Here is a 21,674-nt window from a genome sequence, read left to right as displayed (position 1 = left end):
CTTCCAATTTAATATCGGAACATCTAGTGATTCTAAACAAATGTTCGCTAAAAACTTTCATACTAATTATGTTAACTTTTTGGACTAATTATTTTGGTTTGATAGGTATATAAAAGACTATAAATGAAGATCACATAAATGAGAGATTCATAAAAATAAGACCAAGCACTTTCCTTAATTTCACTCAAAGAACAGAAACGGCAACAATAAGAAACACAAAGAACAGAAACAACTAAATGTAAATACTAAGGAAAACTATAAAACACCATAGCATGGGCGCTTTAAACTATTTAAACGTTAATAAGGGGTCATGTGATCAAAGCATTCCGATCTTTCCCAAAAGAAGGGCATTTTGTTTGTTTTCATTTCCAAGGTAAAATCAGGGCAGGCGATTATAGGATGGGTTTATTGTAACTGGGACTAACAGCTGATGATCAAAGTGTTAACAAATTCTGCTCTGGAGGAAGATAGTTAGAGATTACAGAAATACCATTTTATATAGTAGGCACATACTCCAAAGTTGTAGTTACTCAATAGAACGTTATTTAACAGTTTATGGACAATTCCTGTACGTGACCTCATGACCTTGACAGTCATCTAAAAAGGCAGGGAAATGAAATTTAAACCTACCATGTTTATGGATGAATGCCAGTCCTTGTAATATTTGATACATAATATTTCTGATGACTGACTCAGGGAACAGCTTGTCTCTGTGAAGACACGAACAAATAAACAGTCAAACAGTCGTGTAACTCTGTTAACCAACCAACCAAAACAAACAAGAAAGGAGATGTTCTTCCTCCCTCCGAGCCCCTGTTAGCCTCATGATACTGGTTAAAGGTAGCTCTATAGTTGTTGAAAGGTTGTAAATTTGAAACGTGACCATTAGAATTTTTGTTTGTGTTGATGTTCGGTAGAAACTCAAACCCAGTAATGAATGTATCTGCATGAATATTCAATAGCTAAATTTTAAACTGTCCCAAGAGAAGCAAAGTAAATTGGAAAACTCCTAATAGTCAAGGAAGCCAGGTGTGCAAATCTGTGTGATAGAGGCTTTAAGAGTTTTAGGGGCATAACTGCTTCAGTTCTGTATTGCCTACTGGTACTGTCCAATGGAAAAATATATTAAGAGCCACAAATGAGAAACACTTATGTGTTTACTTTTTTCCTAGTAGCCACATTAAAACAAATGACACAGGTGAAATTAATTTTTAACAATATTTCATTTAGTATCTACACCAGGTATCATTTCAACATGTAGTCAATATAAAAATTATTAATGAATTTACTTTTTTTTTTTGGACCAAGTTTTCAAAGTCTGGTGTGTATTTTTATTTTACCTTTAAAGAACATCTCAGTCCAGACGAGCCACGTTTCAGGAGTTCGAGAGCCACATGTGACTACTAGCTACAGTATTGGACGGTGCAGCTTTATATGGTATTTACATAAAGACCCTAATAAAGCCTAAATTAAGACTGAAACATATGAGTTGTTAACATGAATTAATTCTCTTTGACCCTGAAACCAAGCAGTGTTTTAGAAGTAATCATTTTAAGCTCTTAAAGCTCATCATAATTTCAACATTTTCTAACATCTTTATCACAGCATGATTGATTGGGTTAGAGTGGGTTTTTTTTAATGTTTATTTATTTTTGAGAGAGAGAGAGAGAGATGGAGAGCGAGTAGGGGATGGGCTGAGAGAGAGGGAAACACAGAATCCGAAGCAGGCTCCAGGTTCTGAGCTGTCAGCACAGAGCCCGACGCGGGGCTCAAACTCACAAACCATGAGATCATGACCTGGGCCCAAGTCTGATGCTTAACGTTTGACTGAGCCACCCAGGCGCCCCTGGATTCGAATGTTTATTCAAAATGCTCTCAACATATGGAAAATGGCCTATTTCTGAATATTACATTGTTAACTATATTATATGCTTATGTAATGTTCTAAAATATCTCACCAAATGGGCTAAAAACACACAATAGAGAAAGATACACACTGATCTTATATAAAGCTTGAAAATACTATTGATCATATATTATTGAAATATTTTTTAAGTTATTTATTTATTTATTTATTTATTTATTTATGTTAGTAATCTGTACACCCAACATGGGGCTTGAATTCACGACCCTAGGATTAAGAGTCACATGTCTTTCCAACTGAGCCAGCCCCATATTATTGAAATATTTTTAAAATACATTTTAAGAAAAACGAAATATTTTTATCCTTGCCAACAATTTAAATTATATAATGAATGCTATAAATTAAAGGTACAGTTATAGCATCAGAGCAAAGGTTTATATACATTGGCCTTCAGTTACAATAGAAAAAAAGATTATGTGAATAAAAAAGGCTTTTAAATTAATCTTGATCCTCAAAATAATGCTTCAGGAAGTTAAGCTACCAAAAACAAAGTGTAAGAAAGCCACTTAGCCTCAAATAGCTCTTTGCCATGTACAACTGTTGTTAAATTTATCCCTTTTACATTGAATAATCATCAAACAGTATCATTTTTATTTCCACTTAATTTAGAAATCCAGAACTAAATCATGAAATTCCAAACTTGACTATTTTTATTGTTCCTTTGCTATCGCATTATCCACTCAGCACAGATTTAGATATTTTTAAAATCAGATGAAAGTATAACATTTTAAATATTTATATTTACTTTTTAAATCTTTCATATCTTTTTTTAAAAATATCTTTTTCGGGCACTTGGGTGGCTCAGTGGGTTGTGTCCGACTTCAGCTCAGGTCATGATCAGGTGGTCTGTGAGTTTGAGCCCCGCGTGGGGCTCTGTGCTGATGGCTTAAGAGCCTGGAGCCTGCTTCGGATTCTTTGTCTCCCTCTCTCTCTGCCCCTCCCCCACTCATGCTCTCTCTCCGTCTCAGAAATTAATAAACATTAAAAAAAATTTTTTTAAATATATCTTTTTCTTCCACAACTATATCTCAATATATCATTTCATACATTTTAAAGAGTATGATTATTAGAAGCCAAACATTTAGGACTATCCATCATCACCTGGTTAAAAAACTATTTTGATTTTTCAGTATTCTGGTCCAATACTAATCCATTTACATGTATAACTTTTATATTACGTTTCAATGTTACATAATTATAATTTTTATTTGTTTTATTATCCATTCATAGGCATTTTCATATTCATTATAATTATCACTTTTAATGACTACAAAATAATCTCATCAGTATGATACAGTATAATTAACGTATTCTCCCCCTGATAGTTATTTCTTTTAAATAAAAGAGAGGAGTGAAGCATGGTATAGCCATTTAACAGAACATACTAACAATAGTAAGTGAAGATTATGTATCAGCAAAACAAAACGCTTGTAAGTGAATCAATCAAATAAAAAAGTTATCACCACTAAAACTGAAACTAAGTAAAAAAAAACCATGCATGCCTGTTTCCATGGGCCAGAAAGAGCTGGAGAAAAATAAACACTGATTTGAGGGGTTGAAATTTTCTTTACCATTATTTTAACTGCTATTAATGATAGCCTGTGGAGCATAAAAGGCATTCAATAAGTATGTTTTGAAAGAAGGAAAAATGTGATTAAAGAAAAATCCACTCACCATCCTTACGGATTACTTTGAGTGGGTATGTGTGTGTGTATGAAAGAGATACACAGATAGCAATCAGCATTCCACTGGGAAGTGTGTTTATAAAGTATTATAGGATCTTTTGTTGAACACCTCTGGCTTTAAAAGCGGGTAAAATGGGGGCGCCTGGGTGGCTCGGTTGGTTAAGCATCTGACTCTTGATTTCCGCTCAGGTCGTGATCTCATGGTTGGTGAGATTGAGCCCCGTGTGGGCTCTCCACTGTCAGCGCAGCAAATAAATAAACTTGAAAAAAAAATCAAGATAAATATTTCATATAAACGCACACACTATACTTTTTGAAACAAAACCTGTCTACAGTTGCATGCTCAGTGATAAAGCTGGCCTTGGACAAAATTGAGAAAATTTTCATTGCTTCATTATTCTCTCCAGCACTTTGTGAAAGGTTAATGAAAGAGGAGGAAGGAAGCAGGTTTCATGAAGGGATCTAGTAAGTTCATTTATTAGAACATTTAAGTGAATGATAAGACTTAATGTGTTACCAATTCCAAAGAAATCCTCATTTTAATTTCTAAACGTGTGAAGAGAGAGAGCTTCAGTCATGTGCCACGAGCTTGGGGAGGTTAATATTTTGGTGGTAGCTCCTGGTCACATGTGGGAGATTAATGTCCATTTTACTTGCTCTAAAAAAAAAATGTTTACTTATTTTACAGAGAAAGAGAGAGAGAGAGAGCACATGAGTCGGGGAGAGGCAGAGAGAGAGGGAGAGACAGAATCCCAAGCAGGCTCTGTGCTGTCAGCACAGAGTCCGACACAGGGCTCGATCTCATGAACCATGAGATCCGGACCTGAGCCGAAATCAAGAGTCAGATGCTTCACTGACTGAGTCGCCCAGGTGTCCCCACCTTGACTTTTACGAGATGACACCAGAAAAATGGTGACTGTGTCATAGCTGGTTCTTCTTCGAGTTATGAAGATATCAGCTAATTAGTTTAGATTCACTCTCGGGGTGACAAACCCTTCATGCTGTAAAGTGTGACATGTTGAAGGGGTCCAAGGAACTCAGAGAGGAGGTAACAGGGAAGAAATTATGGTTTTTGTAAAATAAAGACATACCTGTCTTTCATTAATTGATAGAGGTTTTCTTTCATATATTCAAATATAAAATAGAGATGATCATTTTCTCTGATAACTTCTTTTAGTTTGATCACGTTGGCGTGGTTAAGCTTCTTCAGAGACTGCAGCACAGCAAATACGCAATAAAATTCTTAAAGCCAAGTTATAGAAGTTGGCAAAACCTCATCAGTGCTACCTGTGATAATTACCTCAAGTGATCTTCTGAACTCATTAATGAATTAAGTTTCAGTGTCTACAATATTTTACATGACTAAGTTAAAGTAAGCAGTGATTGTTTCCCGGAATGAATGGAAGGGCCAACATAAACAGTCGATGTTACCCACCAAACGTTTCAATCTGTCACTTTTGTCTCTCCCGTCTATTCAACAGGTTTAACTTTTTTCTGACTTAACTGTGTGACATTCCATACAAATGTCTCCAAAAATGTATCCAGGTTATACAGCGTAACATAGAAAGAAATGGTTTGTAGTTGTTAAAAGTTGTCTTTCCTTTGACAGCATGAAGGAAAGTGCTCTTTTAAAAGTGAGAGTGTATACTTTCAAATATGAGGGTAGAGTTATTTTCTGTTCTCCACTGACATTTGGATGGGGAATGAGAAATTACTTTACGTAGGAGGATAAAAAAAACGTAAGAAATACAGTTATCTTTGGACTGCTTCCTACAAAGAACAGAACAACCCCTTTAGCAGCCATCTTCAGAAGTGGGACAGGGTGAGGCAGAGTTAAGGCCTCCTTGGGTTCTTTCCATCCGTAGGCTTTTTACCTTAACTTCTCTCAAGTTCATACATTCATCCCAAGAATAAAACTTTCTCTTCATCCTGAAATAAAATAAGACAAGTTTAGTGTACAGGGACTGGATTTCCAACACCAATAACACTGTTGGCTTTCTTACTCTAGTTTCCATTTTGGGCAAGCTGTGATCTCTCTCTTCCTCCTCCTTAAAAGGGAGCCACCTCCCTTCTGTATATCTCAAGGCTGTTTGGTACAGGTTCACACTTATGTCATACCTGAAATTCTGCTTTAAACACAATGGTGAAAGTATTACCATTAATCTTCCTTTCTGGGTGAATTCTAGCATGTCTCTAATCAGTTGATTGTGTTTTTCTAACAGGGCCTCTTCCAAATCTCTTTCTAGAACTTAACAGATAAATATGAAACACTGAGGTGGAGAGGGGAAGGAAGTCATAAATTTTGGGAGCAAATGTAGTAAAATAATTTGATCTGACAAATTCTGTATCATTACCCCAGCTTTAAACAGGAAGCCCATAAAGTTAAGTGATTCAAGTCAATAAAAATTCAAAAGTAACCAAACCTTAGAAATAGCTTTCTTTTCAAAAGGATTTTGTTCTTAATTTTTATTCTTGAAGTATAGTTGACATACAATGTTGTATTGGTTTCAGGTATATAACATAGGGATTCGAAAATTATGTACATTATGAAATGCTCACCATAAGTGTAGTCCCCATCTGTCACCATACAATGTAACTACAGTATTATTGATTATTCCCTTTGTTGTACTTTAAAAAATTTCCACATATGAGTGAAATCATATGGTATTTGTCTTTCTCTGATTTATTTTGCTTAGCATAGTACTCTCTAGCTCCATCCATGTCATTGCAAATCACCAGATTTCATTCTTTTTTAATGGCTGAGTAATATTCCTCTGGAGTGTGTGTGTGTGTGTGTGTGTGTGTGTGTGTGTATAATTATCACTTTATATATATATAATTTATATAAATTTATGTAAGTATAAGTATATTTATATAGGTATATAAGTATATTTATATATACTTTTATATACAAGTTATATAAAATATATAAAGTATATATTAAAATATATAAATATATAATATATATTATACAGGCATATATATTATATTACTAGTATATTAATAGTATATATTATATATACTACATGAATTATATATTATATAAATATATTGTATAAATGTAATATATATTATATAAACTACAATAATATATAAAATTACATCCAATATATATTTATACATACATATATATAAATAAAAATATATATTATATAATATGTATAAATTATATATAAATTATATGATATATATGAATTATATATAAATTATATAATATGTAAGTTATATATCAATTATATAATATATTAATTTATATATATAATATATATCTATATCTATAATTGTCACACACACACACACACACACACACATATACCGCATCTTCTTTATCCATTCATCTATCAAGGGACACGGGTTGCTTTCATATCTTGATTATTATAAATGATCCTGTGGTAAACACAGGGGTGCACGTATCTTTTCGAATTAGTGTTTTTCATTTTTGTGGGGTAAATACCCTGTAATAGAATTCCTAAATCGTATGGTATTTCTATTTTTAATTTTTTGAGGAACCTCCATACTGTTTTCCACAGTGCCTGCACCAGTGTACATTCCCGCCAACAGTGCGAAAGGGTTCCATTTTCTCCACATCCTCACCAACACTTATTACTTCTTGTCATTTTCATTTGAACCATTCTGACAAATGTGAGGTGGTATCTCATTGTGGATTTGATTTGTATTTCCCCGATGATTAGTGACGTTGAGCATCTTTTCGTGTGTCTGTTGGCCATCTGTATTTCTTCTTTGGAAAAACGTCTATTCAGGTCCCCTGTCCATTTTTTATTTGGATTGTTTTTTTTGGTGTTGAGTTGTATAAGTTCTTTCTATATTTTGGGTATTAATTCCTCATCAGATATACTATTTGCAAATATCTTCTTCCATTCAGTAGGTTGCCCAGAAATAGCTTTCTTGAATTTTGTTCTTTACTTTCCCTCTTCCATCCCAGTGTTACCATTAGGGATAAATATACCAAAAGTAATAAAGTAATAAAGGCAACAAAATAATTCCACTATATACACCGCAGGTAGAAGTTGTATTTTTATATGAACAGATTTTTAGTCACCGTGCAAAATGGGACACGAGAAAAAAGAGGATTCACGTTCTAAAAAAAAGTTTCCTCGTGTATAGAAATTACAAGGCTGGATTATGAAAATAAAGACTCTATATGCCTTGCTGCTTTCATTTAGTAGTATAATCTCCTACTGATATGTTCTAGAAGATTCTCAGGAAGCTTAAGTCGTCTTTATTGATTAAACTAATTCCTGTAGGAATTATTCAGAGCCCTTACAAGAGTGTCATACACAAGGGTAAGGAAATGAGTAAATGAATGCAGCACGCCATGGTAGCTAAGAATGTGGCCTGTGGGGTATCTGGGTGGCTAAGTCGGTTGAGCGTCAGACTCTTGATTTTGGCTCAGGTATAATCTCTACATATCCCAGGGTTGTAGGACTGAGCCCACATCAGGCTCTGTGCTGAATGCACACCCTGCTTAAGATTCTCTCTCCCTCTCTCTCTGCCCCTCTCTCTTGCTTGTGCACTCTCTCTCTCTCTGTCTCTGTCTCTCTCTCTCTAAAATAAATAAAATGAAAAAAAATTTTTTTTTAAGAACATGGGCTGTGGCATTGCCCTGCTGGATTCAGATCCTTGCTCAGTGGCTTATGGATCGTGTGACCTTGTACAGATTGCCCATTGACGATTCTGTGCCTCAAATTCTGTAGCTACAAAGTAGAAACCACTGCATATGAAAAGGTTATTGTAAACTGCTTCGTTCAGCACTCAGTAAATACTGGATGGTCTTGTTTTTGCCAATATCTGTGATCAGCGACAATAAGACATGAATGGCATCACTGCTATTATTTCTAAAATATCCTTAGTGAATCAGAATTTCATTTATACTCATTAAGGTGCTATGCCCAACTAATCATCTATTCCCAACTAGTCATCTTTTTTTTTTTTTAAGTTTATTTATTTTGAGAGAGAGAGAGCACATGCAAGCAGGGGAGAGGCTGAGAGAGGGAGAGAGAAGAGAATCCCAAGCAGGCTCTGCACTGTCAGCACAGAGCCTGATGTGGGGCTTGAATTCACAAACCGTGAGCTCATGACCTGAGCCAAAACCAAGAGTCGGATGCTAAACCGACTGAGCCACCCAGGTGCCCCAGCCCAACTCATCCTCTTAAGAAAAGGATAGTACTATTGCTAGGTTACTGCTCCTACTCTGCTTTTTCTCCATAGCACTTATTATCACCTCTAACATACTGTCGAATACTTACTTATGATGTTGAGTCCTCCCCTCTCCTCAAATGTAAGCTCCTTGGGGACACCCCCACATGCCTAGATCAGTTTTTTGGCATACAGTAAGTGCTCAATAAATATTTACTACATGAATGGATGAATTTCTGTGCTCACAGATGGGCTCATGAGGAACTATCCCCCAAACAGGAGACCGTCAGAAATAGAATTGCCTTTCAAGTCCTTAAAAAGTAGAGAGTTTAATAAATAGTTTAAATTTAATGAGATAAGAGGATCTTACTGCTAACCACAAGAATGAATGGTGTTGCAGTTTTTTTTTCTTAAATGGCAGCAGATAATACAAGGTGATCCATAATACATGTGATCCATTTCTAGCCAATAAGATGTAAAATTTTTTTTAATGTTTATTTATTTTTGAGAGAGCATGAACGGGGGAGGGTCAGAGAGAGAGGGAGACACAGAATCTGAAGCAGGATCCAGGCTCTGAGCTGTCAGCACAAAGCCCGACACGGGGCTTGAACTCCCGGACCATGAGATCATGATCTGAGCTGAAGTCAGATGCTCAAGTGACTGAGCCATCCAGGTGCTCCTAGCCCAGACCTGTTTTGAATGCAAATATTCAGTTACCTATAAGCACCTTAAAGCTATTATGTCCACAAGTGAACCCAGCTTTACCGCTAAGCCTGTGATTTCCCCTGTCGTGGAGAACGGCACCATCACTAGGCATTTCAGCAAGAAGCCCAGGAGTGAGCCCGGACTCTTCCACATGCTTTCCTCCTTTCCGCCATGCCCAGTCACCAGTTTCTACAGAGCCTGGCTCCTAAATGTCTCTTGAGTGCTTCCGCTTCTGTCCATACCCAATGCTATCTTCCTAGATCAGGTCACCACCACCTCTAACCACGAGGACTACACCAGCCTCCTGACTGGTCACCTCATGTCCAGCCTTGACCCCTTTGATCAGGTATCCGCTCTTTTGCCAAAGGGACCATTCTACAGCAGTACTGGATCGTATCGACTCTCCTGCTTAAAATCCTTCATCGCCTTCTAGTCAAGCTACACGAACTCATTGCCCTGGCTTTGTGACTTCACCCTTTAGCCTCATGACCCTCCTCTGCCGCACTCAGAACCTACACTCGGGCCACCTACCCTTCTTTCAGCTATGCAGCCCACGCAAACCTTCCTATTCTCTTGCCTCCCGGCCATCATACATATTATCCTTGCTGCTTAGAGCATTCTTCTCCCTCCTCTTTTTCTTGGTATTTTTTTTCCCCTCACTCTTGAGATCTCACTTTCTACGGGAAGCTTCCAGCACATTTCTCCAGCATCACTTCTCTGTGCTCCCCTGGGACCCGTTATTCCCCCATCAGAGGACTTACCATATTTTATGTCATAATTTGTCCAATCCGTTGGTTTTCCTCACTTACATTGTAACTCATCTATCTCATTCCCATTTCGGCCTGAGCACCAGTGTGGTGGGAGCTTAACAATTAATGTGCTGAATGGACATTTAACTTTTTCTCAAGCCTTCCACATGACTCCTCCTCCTTCTCATTTGTTTTTGCTGTGTCCTTACTTAAGTTAGGAACACGGTCTAGCACATGGTAGATACTGAAAGCAGCAGACATTGTGAGTTGACTATCGAAAAGCCGCTCTTTCCTTCCTCTTTACTAACACAGCTCAGGGTACAAAATGCTCAGCGAAGTACTCAGCTTCCCAGCCTCCCTCCCGAATAGCCGGGTGCTCTATGTGACACGCTTCCGGCCAATGAGAAGTAACCAGAGGTCTTCTGGATGGAGGTGAGGCGCCTATTTTCTGAAGACAACAGAACTTAGGTCTATGAAAACTTAGGTCTATGAAAAACTTAGGTCTTGTAAGGTGGTGACCTTACAAGGTACTAGCCCTGGGCTGCCTACCTCCAGACTTTTTATTATGTGAGAGAAATAAATCTCTAAGTTACTTGTTAAGTTAAATGCCTGTTTAAGTTATTTGGTTAGGTTTTTTTTTTTTAATTTCATACACCAAAGCATTCCTAAATTATATGCATATGGCCTCTTCTCAGCCCTCAAATGAATTTGACTTCTTACAGTTTTAGACGCCTCAGTGCTTTCAAGGCTCTACTCAGCTCTCTGCAGGTGAGGCCTCGTTCCTATTTTACGAAATGGGACCGTGAAACACACACGTGATTTTGCCACCCACAAGACACGATGAGCATTTTGTAAAATAAAACCAACACCGGTAATAATGTTGCATGATTCCACCGGACCTCATCTCCTTCCTCATTTTTTACCCACTTCCCAGAGGCCACAGCTTTCGTGAGTTGTATGTGTTGCTTTCCAGGTCTTTCAAAACATTTTATATATAAATTTACATATAATGAAGTATTTGTGTGAGTGCATACAATTATTTAATCTACAAATAGGGATGATTTCATCTCATTTTGGCTAATACTTATCCCCCCTTTTTTTTTCTCTTATTGCATTAATTAATTAGATCACCAATGCAATCTTAATTAGTAGAAATATGGCAAGCAGTCTGGCTTTAAAACCAACTCTACTGGCAATACTTCTGATATTTTGACATAAAGATGATGCAGCATATAAGTCTTATCAAGTTAGGGAAGTTTCTTTTTATTCCTATTTGCTAAGAGGTTTTTTTTGTTGTTTTTTTGTTTTGTTTTTTTTCCCAGTCATGAATGGGTATTGAATTTTACTAAGCCCACTCATAAACATTTCATTTCAGTTATGGTACATTGTACATTTATTTGATAATAATGGCTACTGTCAGTATTTTATAAAACTATTTCCTTAAACATGTAATGTTTTCGATCATGACATTTTAGAGTTTTTAACGCTTGATAAGCATTTGTTAAAGCATTTAAATTTTAGATTGCCATCACTTGGCTGATTTGGCAATTGGTCTCCAAGACTCGTTCTGAAGGAAGGCGACGGCCACGTCATGAGAATATTCAAGCAACCCTCTGTGGAGGCCCATGTGAAGAGGCCACTTCTCAGCCAGTGAGTGAGTGTTCTGGGCTAAACTGTGCCCACCCCTGCACACAAACCCATATGCTAAAGTCCTAACCCCCAGCACCTCAGACTGTGACTTGATTTGGAAACGGGCCTTTACAGTGGCAGTGAGGGTAAAATGAAGTTATTAGGGTGGAACTTATTCCAGTGTGACTGGTGTTCTTACAAAAGGGGGAAATTTGCACACAGAGATATGCACGGAAGGAAGATCATGTGAAAGACAGACAGGGAGAAAATGCCATCTAGAAGGCAACGAGAGGGACCTCGAACAGATCCTTCCTTCATGGCCCTCAGAAGGAGCCAAGCCTTCTGACACCTTGATTTTAGACTTCCAGCCTCCAGAACTGAAAATCTGTACATTTCTCTCATTTCAGCCGCACAGTCTGTGGCTTCCGCTTTGTTACAGCAGCCTATTTATTGGCTACATTTCCCCCCACCAAATCCACGTTGAAGTTCTAACTCCCAGGAACTGAGTGTGATTAAAAGACAGACTTGAACGAATTAATTAAGGTTACGTGAGGTCTTTAGGGTGGGTCCTAATCTGATATTACTAGTGTCCTTATAAGGAGATTAGGACACCTTGAGAGGACACAGGGAGAACACGGCCATCTGGGAGCCTCCTCGGCAACGGAAGAGGCAACGGAAGAAACCAACTCGGCTGACGCCCTCATCTCTGACTTCCAGCCTCCAGAGCTGTGAAGAAGGCAACCTGCTGTTTCAGATGCTCGGTCTGTGCTCCTTCTTTATAGCAGCCCTAGCAATCTCATCTAGTGAGCCACCTTCGAAATGGACGCTCGGTCCCACTCCAGCCTTCGGATGACTGTGACTCATGAGACACCTGGAGCCAGAACCGTCCAGCTAAGCTCCCCCGAAACTCCGGACCCACACAGTGTGAATTAATAAAGGTTTGTTCTTGTTTTAAGTCACTAAGCTTTGGAGTAACTTTTTTTACGTATAATAGATACGAAATACGATAGTTTAAGAAGGTAAGTAAGTTGGGGCGCCTCGGTGGCTCAGTCGGGCCTTCAGTTTCAGTTCATATTTCTCAGGCATAGAAAGCAGAGCACTTATATTTTTCAATCATTAATGTAGCCGGACAAACCAGAAAACTGAAACAACGTGCGTGGGGAATCCCGTTTGGCAGTGTTTCTCCAGAACGGCAGTCCGCATTAGCCAAACAAGCATGGGGTCTGAGCTAGGCCTGTCTCTAAAGAAAGGCCTTTAGAGCGTCCAACTCTTGACTTCAGTTCAGATCATGATCTCACGGTTCATGGGTTCGAGCCCCGCATCCAGCTCTGTGCTGACAGCGTAAGAGCCTGCTGGGGATCCCGTCTCTCTCTCTGACCCTGCCCCCACCCCACCAAATCAATAAATAAAAAAAAAAAGAAGATGATTAAGTTAATAATAGTTAATTCTATTTCATTGGTAAGCTTAGGAAAATACCATACGCCATTCAGAACTCGACTGGTCCTATGAATACCATCTTTCAAGGCCTATTAACTGAAAGCAATCATATGGTCTACTCTGTACTCAACTTTAAATTCTAAAAACTTTGCAAACATTGCCTTCAGTTTCAGTTCATATTTCTCAGGCATAGAAAGCAGAGCACTTATATTTTTCGATCATTAATGTAGCCGGACAAACCAGAAAACTGAAACAACGTGCGTGGGGAATCCCGTTTGGCAGTGTTTCTCCAGAACGGCAGTCCGCATTAGCCAAACAAGCATGGGGTCCGAGCTAGGCCTGTCTCTAAAGAAAGGGCAAAGGAAGATCGGACGCTCAAAGTCGGCCGCGTCGCGCACGGTACCTTTTGATGGCCACCAGCTCCCCAGATTCGTTACTCTTGCCCATCAGAACGCTTCCATACGTGCCGTCCCCCAGCTGTCTCATGGTTGTATATCGGTTCATCTCGGAAAAATAATGCAACACAACTTGTTGACTGAGACGACTCCCTTGTTGAATATAAACGTAAGTGCTTCCTTATCCGTCTTCTTCCCTTGGACTGTTGTTGCTACACTGGTGACAGCTGTGTCATCGTTAAACACAGGCTCTTGCCCAAGATTACGTAGGTTCATGAAGTACAGCAATAAGGAATCTGTCAAGGAAACGGTGCTTTCATTCTTACGAACACCCTCGAGAAGAAAGAAAACAACAAGATGAATAAAAGGAATTTTCATTAAGGAATTTCTTCAAACATCTCCTGGTAACCTAAGCACGGGGAAGAATTATAATATGTATGCCAGTATGCTAACCATTTGTCAGTCAGTCCTTTGTGCGATGTGGAATGGAGTTTGCGGAAGCAGACTGGTAATACTCATTTATGAAATCTTCATTTACATCGCACTGTGTTATTTATCCCATGAATATTCAGTAAATACTGGTTGAATTTGTAGGATTCCTTTTATACTGAATATAACCTATATTATTCTAAATCAGGCACTGGAAAATCACCATCTATTCTATATCCATTCTTTGAATCAGTTTTTGCATCACATTTACTTGGCCCATGATCCCTTATGTGAAACTCCTGGGCCAGCTGTACTCGGAATCCAGGAATCTGCACATTTTAGAAAAGTCATATGGTTGGGGCGCCTGGGTGGCTCAGTCGGTTGAGCGTCTGACTTCGGCTCGGGCCATGATCTCCCAGCTCGTGGGTTCGAGCCTGGCATCGGGCTCTGTGCTGGGGTCAGCTCGGAGCCTGCTTCGGATTGTGTGTCTCCCTCTCTCTCTGCCCCTAACCCACTTGCATTCTATCTCTGTCTCTCTCAAAAATAAAGAAACATTAAAAAAAATTTTTTTTAAGTCGTATGGTGAATATACCATATGTTATGTAACACTTCCCAAACAGCATCTTAATCTAGCTGTAGAAAAATATCTGAAAAGTACACCCACTAAAATAAATGAAGGCTATAATGGCATGACATTGTTACAAATTTATTTAAAAAGTTTTCATTTTGGGGGCGCCTGAGTGGCTCAGTTGGTTAAGGATCTGACTTTTTTAAAAAAAAATTTTTTTTAACATTTATTTATTTTTGAGACAGAGACAGACAGAGCATGAACGGGGGAGGGTCAGAGAGAGAGGGAGACACAGAATCCGAAACAGGCTCCAGGCTCTGAGCGGTCAGCACAGAGCCCGATGCAGGGCTTGAATTCACGGACCATGAGATCATGACCTGAGCTGAAGTTGGACGCTTAACCAAGCCACCCAGGCGCCCCTAAGCATCTGACTTTTGATTTCAGCTCCAGTCCTAATCTCATGGGTTGTGGGTCCGAGCCCTGTGTAGGGCTCCTTGCTGAGAGCACAGAGCCTGCTGGGGATTCTCTGTGACCCTTTGGCCTTCCCCAACTTGTGCTCTTTCTCTCTCTCTCTCTCAAAATAAATAAACATGTTTTAAAAATCTGTCATTCTGTTATACAGAATGTTATATGCTTAGTTGCAGATGATAATAAAATGCTTGGCACCATTAAAATAGTTGGTGTTGGGGCGCCTGGGTGGCTCAGTCGGTTAAGCGGCCGACTTCGGCTCAGGTCATGATCTTGCGGTCCGTGAGTTCAAGCCCCACGTCGGGCTCTGTGCTGACAGCTCAGAACCCGGAGCCTGTTTCAGATTCTGTGTCTCCCTCTCTCTGACCCTCCCCTGTTCATGCTCTGTCTCTCTCTGTCTCAAAAATAAATAAACGTTAAAAAAAAAATTTTTTTTTAAATAAAAAAAAATAAAATAGTTGGTGTTAAAATGCCTGTTACAATTCGGTGCTTCATTCAAAGATGACTTTTCTTTCACTGTAACACTGTTTCATTTCCACCAAATAAAATCATAGGAATCATTTCTCTATTATGTGCAGAAGTTTAGGACCCACAGAGACATGTCGTAGTTGGCAAAGTACCCAAGGCTTCCAAAAGAAGACTTTCGGGAAAAAGAGACAAATATGTGCAGGGAAGGACAATAAAATGGTGTTGTTTCCCAAGACAGGAATGTATTTGTCCACAGGAAATGTGGGAAGAACCCTGGGGGGCTTTTTAATGACAGGGAGTGTGTATTTGTTTACCATTTATTTTACTTCATGTAGATCATAACCCCTTCAAAGTCACGTGCGAATTAATGTAGGTTGTGCTAACTCTGAAGCCAGGATCTTAAAAAAGAGATCACAGCAGTAGTGGTAGATTCCATATCTACTTAGAGGTCCTTCCTCAGCTTAAGTCTGAGCTACTGGGCTTAATGGATGCCAATAAATGACTCCCCATTGGCCTAAAAATGAAGTTTTTTGTAAGTGGTCTTTACATTATACTATACATGGATTCGAAATACTAAGGCATTAGGGGAGCCTGGGTGGTTCAGTCGGTTGGGTATCTGACTCTTGATTTCAGCTCTGGACATGATCCCAGGGTCATGGAATTGAGCCCCATGTCAGGCTCTGTGCTGAGCCTAGAGCCTGCTTGAGATTCTCTCTCTCTCTCTCTCTCTCTCTGCCCCTCTCCCTCACTCCCACTCTTTCTCTCAAATAAAAAAAAAAAATTATGGCATTAATATAGAGTGAACACTCCTGCACAATTCCTGACACAAACATGTATTTGCTTTTCTTGATTTTTCCTTTATCTGTATAAGGAAATTTATATTTGAAAGATCTTTTTTTTTTTTAAGATTTTATTTTTAAGCAATCTCTATTCCCAACATGGGGCTCGAACTCACAATGCCGAGATCAAGAGTCACATGCTCTTCTGACTGAGCCAGCTGGGAGCTCCTGGGTTGTTTGTTTTGTACCATGTGCTATGATTGAACAAAACGTGGACTAAAATGTATTTATTCTTATCATTTAGAATTTTATTAAATCAGCATTTTGCAGTTCATTATCAACATGTTATGTTGCTTGACACCTTTTCTAGTTACCTTATTTAAGAAGACATACACTTCTATTTTAAGGAAAAGTGTTCTCTGTAAGTTGACTGATCCTTCTGGTTGAGTAACAATGTAGAGAATATATCCATTGTATCAGTAGGATTGTAATCTATAAAATAATGTGTCTATAATCAGAGAATCAAAGATGGAGTCAGTCTAGTAACTGCATTAGGCTTGAGGCTGTTTGTTCTTTGTAGGGTGGTCCCCAACTTCTAAACAACCCGTTCTTACTGGCTTTTACAATCACTGTTGCAGCTCAAGGAACCACCCCTGCCCCTCTTTGCCTCAAAACCATGCAGACTCTGCCCCACAATGAAAGCTGCCCACCCCCACCTCCACCCGAAGATTCCTAACCCAGTTCCTTACCCTAAAACATCCAGATGCTACTGAATGGAAATTGCTAGTGGTGCTCTCTACCCTACTAGACCCCGAGCCTGCATCTGGCCCCATGCTCGGAAGGACACTGGAAAATAACAGGCCAGAAACAGTGAAGGAAAAGAAAGTAGGAGTTCAGGAGGAAGACAGTCTAAGTGGAGCTCCCTTATGAGAATGAATTTCTTACTTCAGAAATTCAATGGGATGATAGCATCATCTTTTCTTTCATGTTAATACCTCACTGAGGACAAGCACCAAAGGTCTGATGGGCAGGAAGTAACGTAGGCAATTCTGGAAAAGGACATATTGCGTGAGCAGGGAATGAAAGAGGGAGCTGCCCGGGTAGGAACAGAAAAGCAGAGGTGAGAGTGTGCAAGAAACAATAGTTAAAATTCTCCCTCGCGGTGACTTAACCCCCAAAAGTGGAATTAATCTTTCCTTTCCTTTGTCTTCCACTGTTAAGACCAACCAGCACCACCATCACCGGTGTTATTAGCATTACAGATCATTCACTCATTGATGACTTTCTGCACTGGCCTGGAAACCCCAACCGTTTTTGGAATGGAAGCTATAGAAACTGGATTCCAAGCCTAACCATCCACATCTAGTGTTCCAAATAAACACTAGAAACACAGTTTGTTTGTTTGTTTTGGTTCTGTGGGGGGGGGGGGTTGTTGTTGTTTTTGTTTTTTTTGAGAGACAGAGCACATACACGTGGGACAAGGGGCAGAGAGGGAGAGAGAGAGAATCCCAAGCAGATAGCATGGAGCCCGACATGGGGCTCGATCTCACCGATGGTGACATCATGACCTGAGCACAAATCAAGAGTCGGACACTTAACCAACTGAGCCACCCTGGCGGCCCTGGGAACAGTTTATTTCAAGTGAAGGTGGCTATCCCATAGGGTCTGCTTACATTCAGGGAAGAATGAACAAGGGACTTGGCCATTTCCCAGCCATGGGGTGGGTGACGAAGATTATGGATATCACATCGATTTTCAAAAGGTCTGATTGGTGGCTCTCAGAGCCTCTGTCCAGTTTGAGCCCTGCTTAACCTTTACATAAAATTTTAGAAAGGCCTCTTTGGGTCATTTGAATTGGAAAATAAATAGTTCTCCAGAGTTAGAGGCTGACCATTCCAGCTGTCCCCTTATCTTCCCTGAAAATACAAAGACAATGGCCTAATGGAAAGAGGCACAGATATCAAGGCGAAAGGTTTTTCTTGTTTTTTAAAATAATTTCCCCCATGTATCTACTGACTGATAGCACGTAAACAACTGCTTTCATCGGTGTAGCGTAGTAAGGTCCTAAACGAATTACTAGTCAAAACCAATAGATATAACTTAAGAAACATACATTGCCTATGGTCCCCAGTTCACACACAATAATATTTCTCCGTAGGTTACATTTATTCTTCTATGTTCATCTATAGAAGACTAATCCTGCAAGACAGAGATGTATCAACACGACATCTTATGTATGTGAATATTTCCATCTGTAGGGTTGGCTCTTGAACACACACATTTCAACTGCACAAGTCTACTTACATGCAGATTTGTTTCTGATCAATACCATAGAGTGCTGTAAATGTATTTTCTTTATGATTTTCTTGATAATGATTTCCTTTCTCTCGTTTACTTTATTGGAAGAATACAGCACACAATACATATAACGTACAACCTATGTGTTGATTAACTCTTTATGTTACCAGTAAGGTTTCTGTCAACAGCGGACTGTTAGGTTTTGGGGGATTCAACAGTTATACTAGAATTTTCGACTGTTGGGGGCTCACACCCCTAATCCCTGTGTTGTTCAAGGGTTAAACTGTGTATATATTTCCATATGTATGTAGATATACACAGCGAGGCAGAACACAAGTAAATGTAATACAACTATGATCCTTATTTAACAGAACTGTTAGGAACTTGGAATTTTTTACAATAAGGCTATGATATTTAGTGACTTTCTATGGCTAAGCAAACCTTATATTTTGATTTAAAGAAAAAGACTTAGAGGCCCAATTACAGACCTACATTAAGTAAATACCCTTATAATTTCTCTCCCATTATAGTTTTCGTATTGTTATTTAAGTGTACAATTACTGTAAACTTAAGCCGTATTCTCAGGAGCTTCTGCCAGCTAACAGGGATTTAGATAGGATTAAAGAAGATTAACATAGAGGGCAAATGGAGGGTAAAACTTGTCTGCCAATCACTGAACAGATAACCTTTGGAAGTCTGAAACTTGTCTTTGTCGAACCTACTGTAATTCTATCACTCCAAGGCTGGCATTACTTATATTTAAAAAAAAAATAAAAAAATAATAACGTCTTAAAAATCACGAACTTGTTTAAAGAGCAAAACAGGAAGGAAAAGAAAAGATCTCAAAGTAAGACACGTATTTACAGAAATTAAAAGGAGAGGTTTACAATGGGAAAACAAAGCTGCCAGGGTTAAAAAAAAAAAAAAAAAATCGTGCCGTGTGCTAATATTCACAAGGTATTCCCAAATTAAACTAAACAAAACAAAGAACCACCCCAACGCGGAGATCGAGCATCCTTGCCCAAGGCCAGGTTTGCTGGGGCAGTTAAGTGGCCGCCTGGGGGTGGAGGAGGAAGGGGGAGTTTCTCCCTTCCCCAGTCGCCGCGGTGAACTGGGGGGTGGGGTCACAGAGGAAAACCAAAAGGCTGGAGAGTAACTCGCTCCTCCTCCGCTGCTTTGACCAAATGAGTTTTCTGAATGAAGGAAGTCCCATAACTGACTCTATGAGAATTTCGTTGTCCTCGGGACAGATGTCTGCTCATTAAAAATGGTCACTTAAATATAATGAATCCCTTTGAGAACGGAAACTACAAGCCCCTAAAATCAGTTTTATTGCTCCCCCCTTCCCCGCCCCCGACTCTGTCCCTAAATTTGAAAATCGTATCTGCAGGAAGAAAGTTTTCTTTAAGCCGAGTCTCGTCCTTTTTCGCGGACAGGGATTTAAAGCCTCCTGGGGCGGGGGTCCTGCGGGTGTGCGGGGAAAGGGGTCCGTCCTGGGGCCCTGCGCCGGGATCCCGCTTTTACCTGGGAGTCCCTTGGGGTGCACGAATGAGGGCGGAATTTAGACCCAGTTTCTTTCTACCTCCTTTTTAATTTTAGTCGTTCGGCACTCAATTCGGCTGCCTTCCCGAGACCCGATCCCGCTTCTCACTCGTGAAAGCAGTTTCCCCTCCAGACTGGGGGTGGAGACTGGGGGAGTTAGGGGGGGGGGAGTAGGGGGATCCTAAGGGAGAGGTTTGGGGGCCGGGTCCCTCAGACCGACGGATGCCCGCCGTCATCCTCCCGCCCCGAACCTTCCCCGCCGTCGAGGAGCGCGGAAAAGTGGTCCGGGGGGCCTGGGGAGCACGGATCGCAGCAGACACAGAAGGACCCCTCCCGCTCCACCCCCGCTCCCGGATCCTCCTCCCCGCCGTCCCTCCCCCTACCAGTGTCCAGGCCCCTTCTCTCGGCGGAGGTTGGCCCTCGTAGGACAGGGCGCGGAGGGGACATGCCGGGCAGGCCTCGCCGGACAGGCTGGGGCTGGGCTCGGACGGAGGGTGGCAGCCCCGCAGCCCGCTAGGGATTACCTGCCCGCACCGGCGGCTCACCTCGTAGGCTCCCTTGTGAAGCTCTGGCGCCTTGTGTTTCGTCTCCTAGGAAACCGCGGGGGTGCGAGGGCTTCTGCGCTGCCCGCCTGCTTACGCCCCGCCCAGAGAGGGCGTGGTCGATCCGGACAAATCCCGCCCCGCACTTCGGGCCCCGCCTCCCTTGGGGCGGGGCTTCCGTCAGCACAGCGGTGCCTATGGAGCTAGTGCTCTCTGCTATTTGTATTTGGGGCTTGGGAAAGTCTTGATTACCTTTTCAGTGCTTTGTAGGAGGTTGGTTTGCCCTTTATTTTGTCTTGGTTTTGTGTGGATTCATTCCAGAAAAGAATTTGATTCATTAAATCTGGTTCTCGGACTTGGAAAGGGCAGGAGAAAGATACAGGTTGCCTGTACTTATATTGGTTTATGCATATACCACCTGGGGGAAAAGTTGCTCTTGGAGTAGTCCTTTATATTAGTCAATGCTTCATGTATGTGTTACCTCCTAGGCCACACTTCTAAGTTTGTTTTCATTTATTCATCCAGAGAACCTTCTATGTATCAGTTACAGTGTTAGTGGTAATTCCAAGATAGACTAATGAATGTGTGAATAAAAGAGTAAATAGTAATTAGCCTACAGTTGTGCGAGGAGGGCAGACTTTTGTTATAGCAAAAAATGTCCAGATTGGCTAGGAAAAAGGGTCCATGAATCAGATGGTTTGAGATGAGGCAGTGATGTACCCATTTAGTAATTATCTGTGAGGTTATTAGCCCTGGGCTTGGCACTAGCCAAAGTAAACAAGATGGATATGCTCACGGCCTTCTTGCAGCTTAAAGAAAAATAGGCAGGAAAGTAAAAAGCTTTTTAAGTTAGATCATGGAGGTCTCACATGCCCAGTTATGAAACCTAAGATTTACCA

The 21,674-nt window shown here is 40.2% G+C and overlaps 1 protein-coding gene across 10 annotated transcripts in view; it reads right to left on the bottom strand.

Moving 5' to 3' along the window:
• The window catches only part of MAK (male germ cell associated kinase), a 70,935-nt gene extending 50,048 nt beyond the window's left edge, over window positions 1-20,887 (bottom strand). For 4 of the 10 annotated variants that reach the window (XM_019420124.2, XM_019420128.2, XM_019420129.2 and 1 more), the window contains exons 1-5: window positions 20,617-20,770; window positions 13,690-14,014; window positions 5,484-5,538; window positions 4,701-4,822; window positions 631-710 (exon numbers count right to left, since the gene is read on the bottom strand). In XM_019420124.2, the coding sequence (XP_019275669.1) occupies window positions 631-710; window positions 4,701-4,822; window positions 5,484-5,538; window positions 13,690-13,790 (358 nt within the window). In that variant the 5' untranslated portion in view covers window positions 13,791-14,014; window positions 20,617-20,770. The other 6 variants (XM_019420132.2, XM_019420135.2, XM_019420133.2 and 3 more) reach the window with 4 other exon arrangements.
• Window positions 20,888-21,674: the final 787 nt, after the last annotated feature.

The sequence above is a fragment of the Panthera pardus genome, unplaced genomic scaffold, assembly GCF_024362965.1.
Source record: "Panthera pardus isolate Hobbes unplaced genomic scaffold, ASM2436296v1 HiC_scaffold_17, whole genome shotgun sequence".
NCBI classification, from domain to species: domain Eukaryota; kingdom Metazoa; phylum Chordata; class Mammalia; order Carnivora; family Felidae; genus Panthera; species Panthera pardus.
Note: the sequence above shows the minus strand (reverse complement) of the source record. Positions and strands in the feature narration are given on the sequence as shown.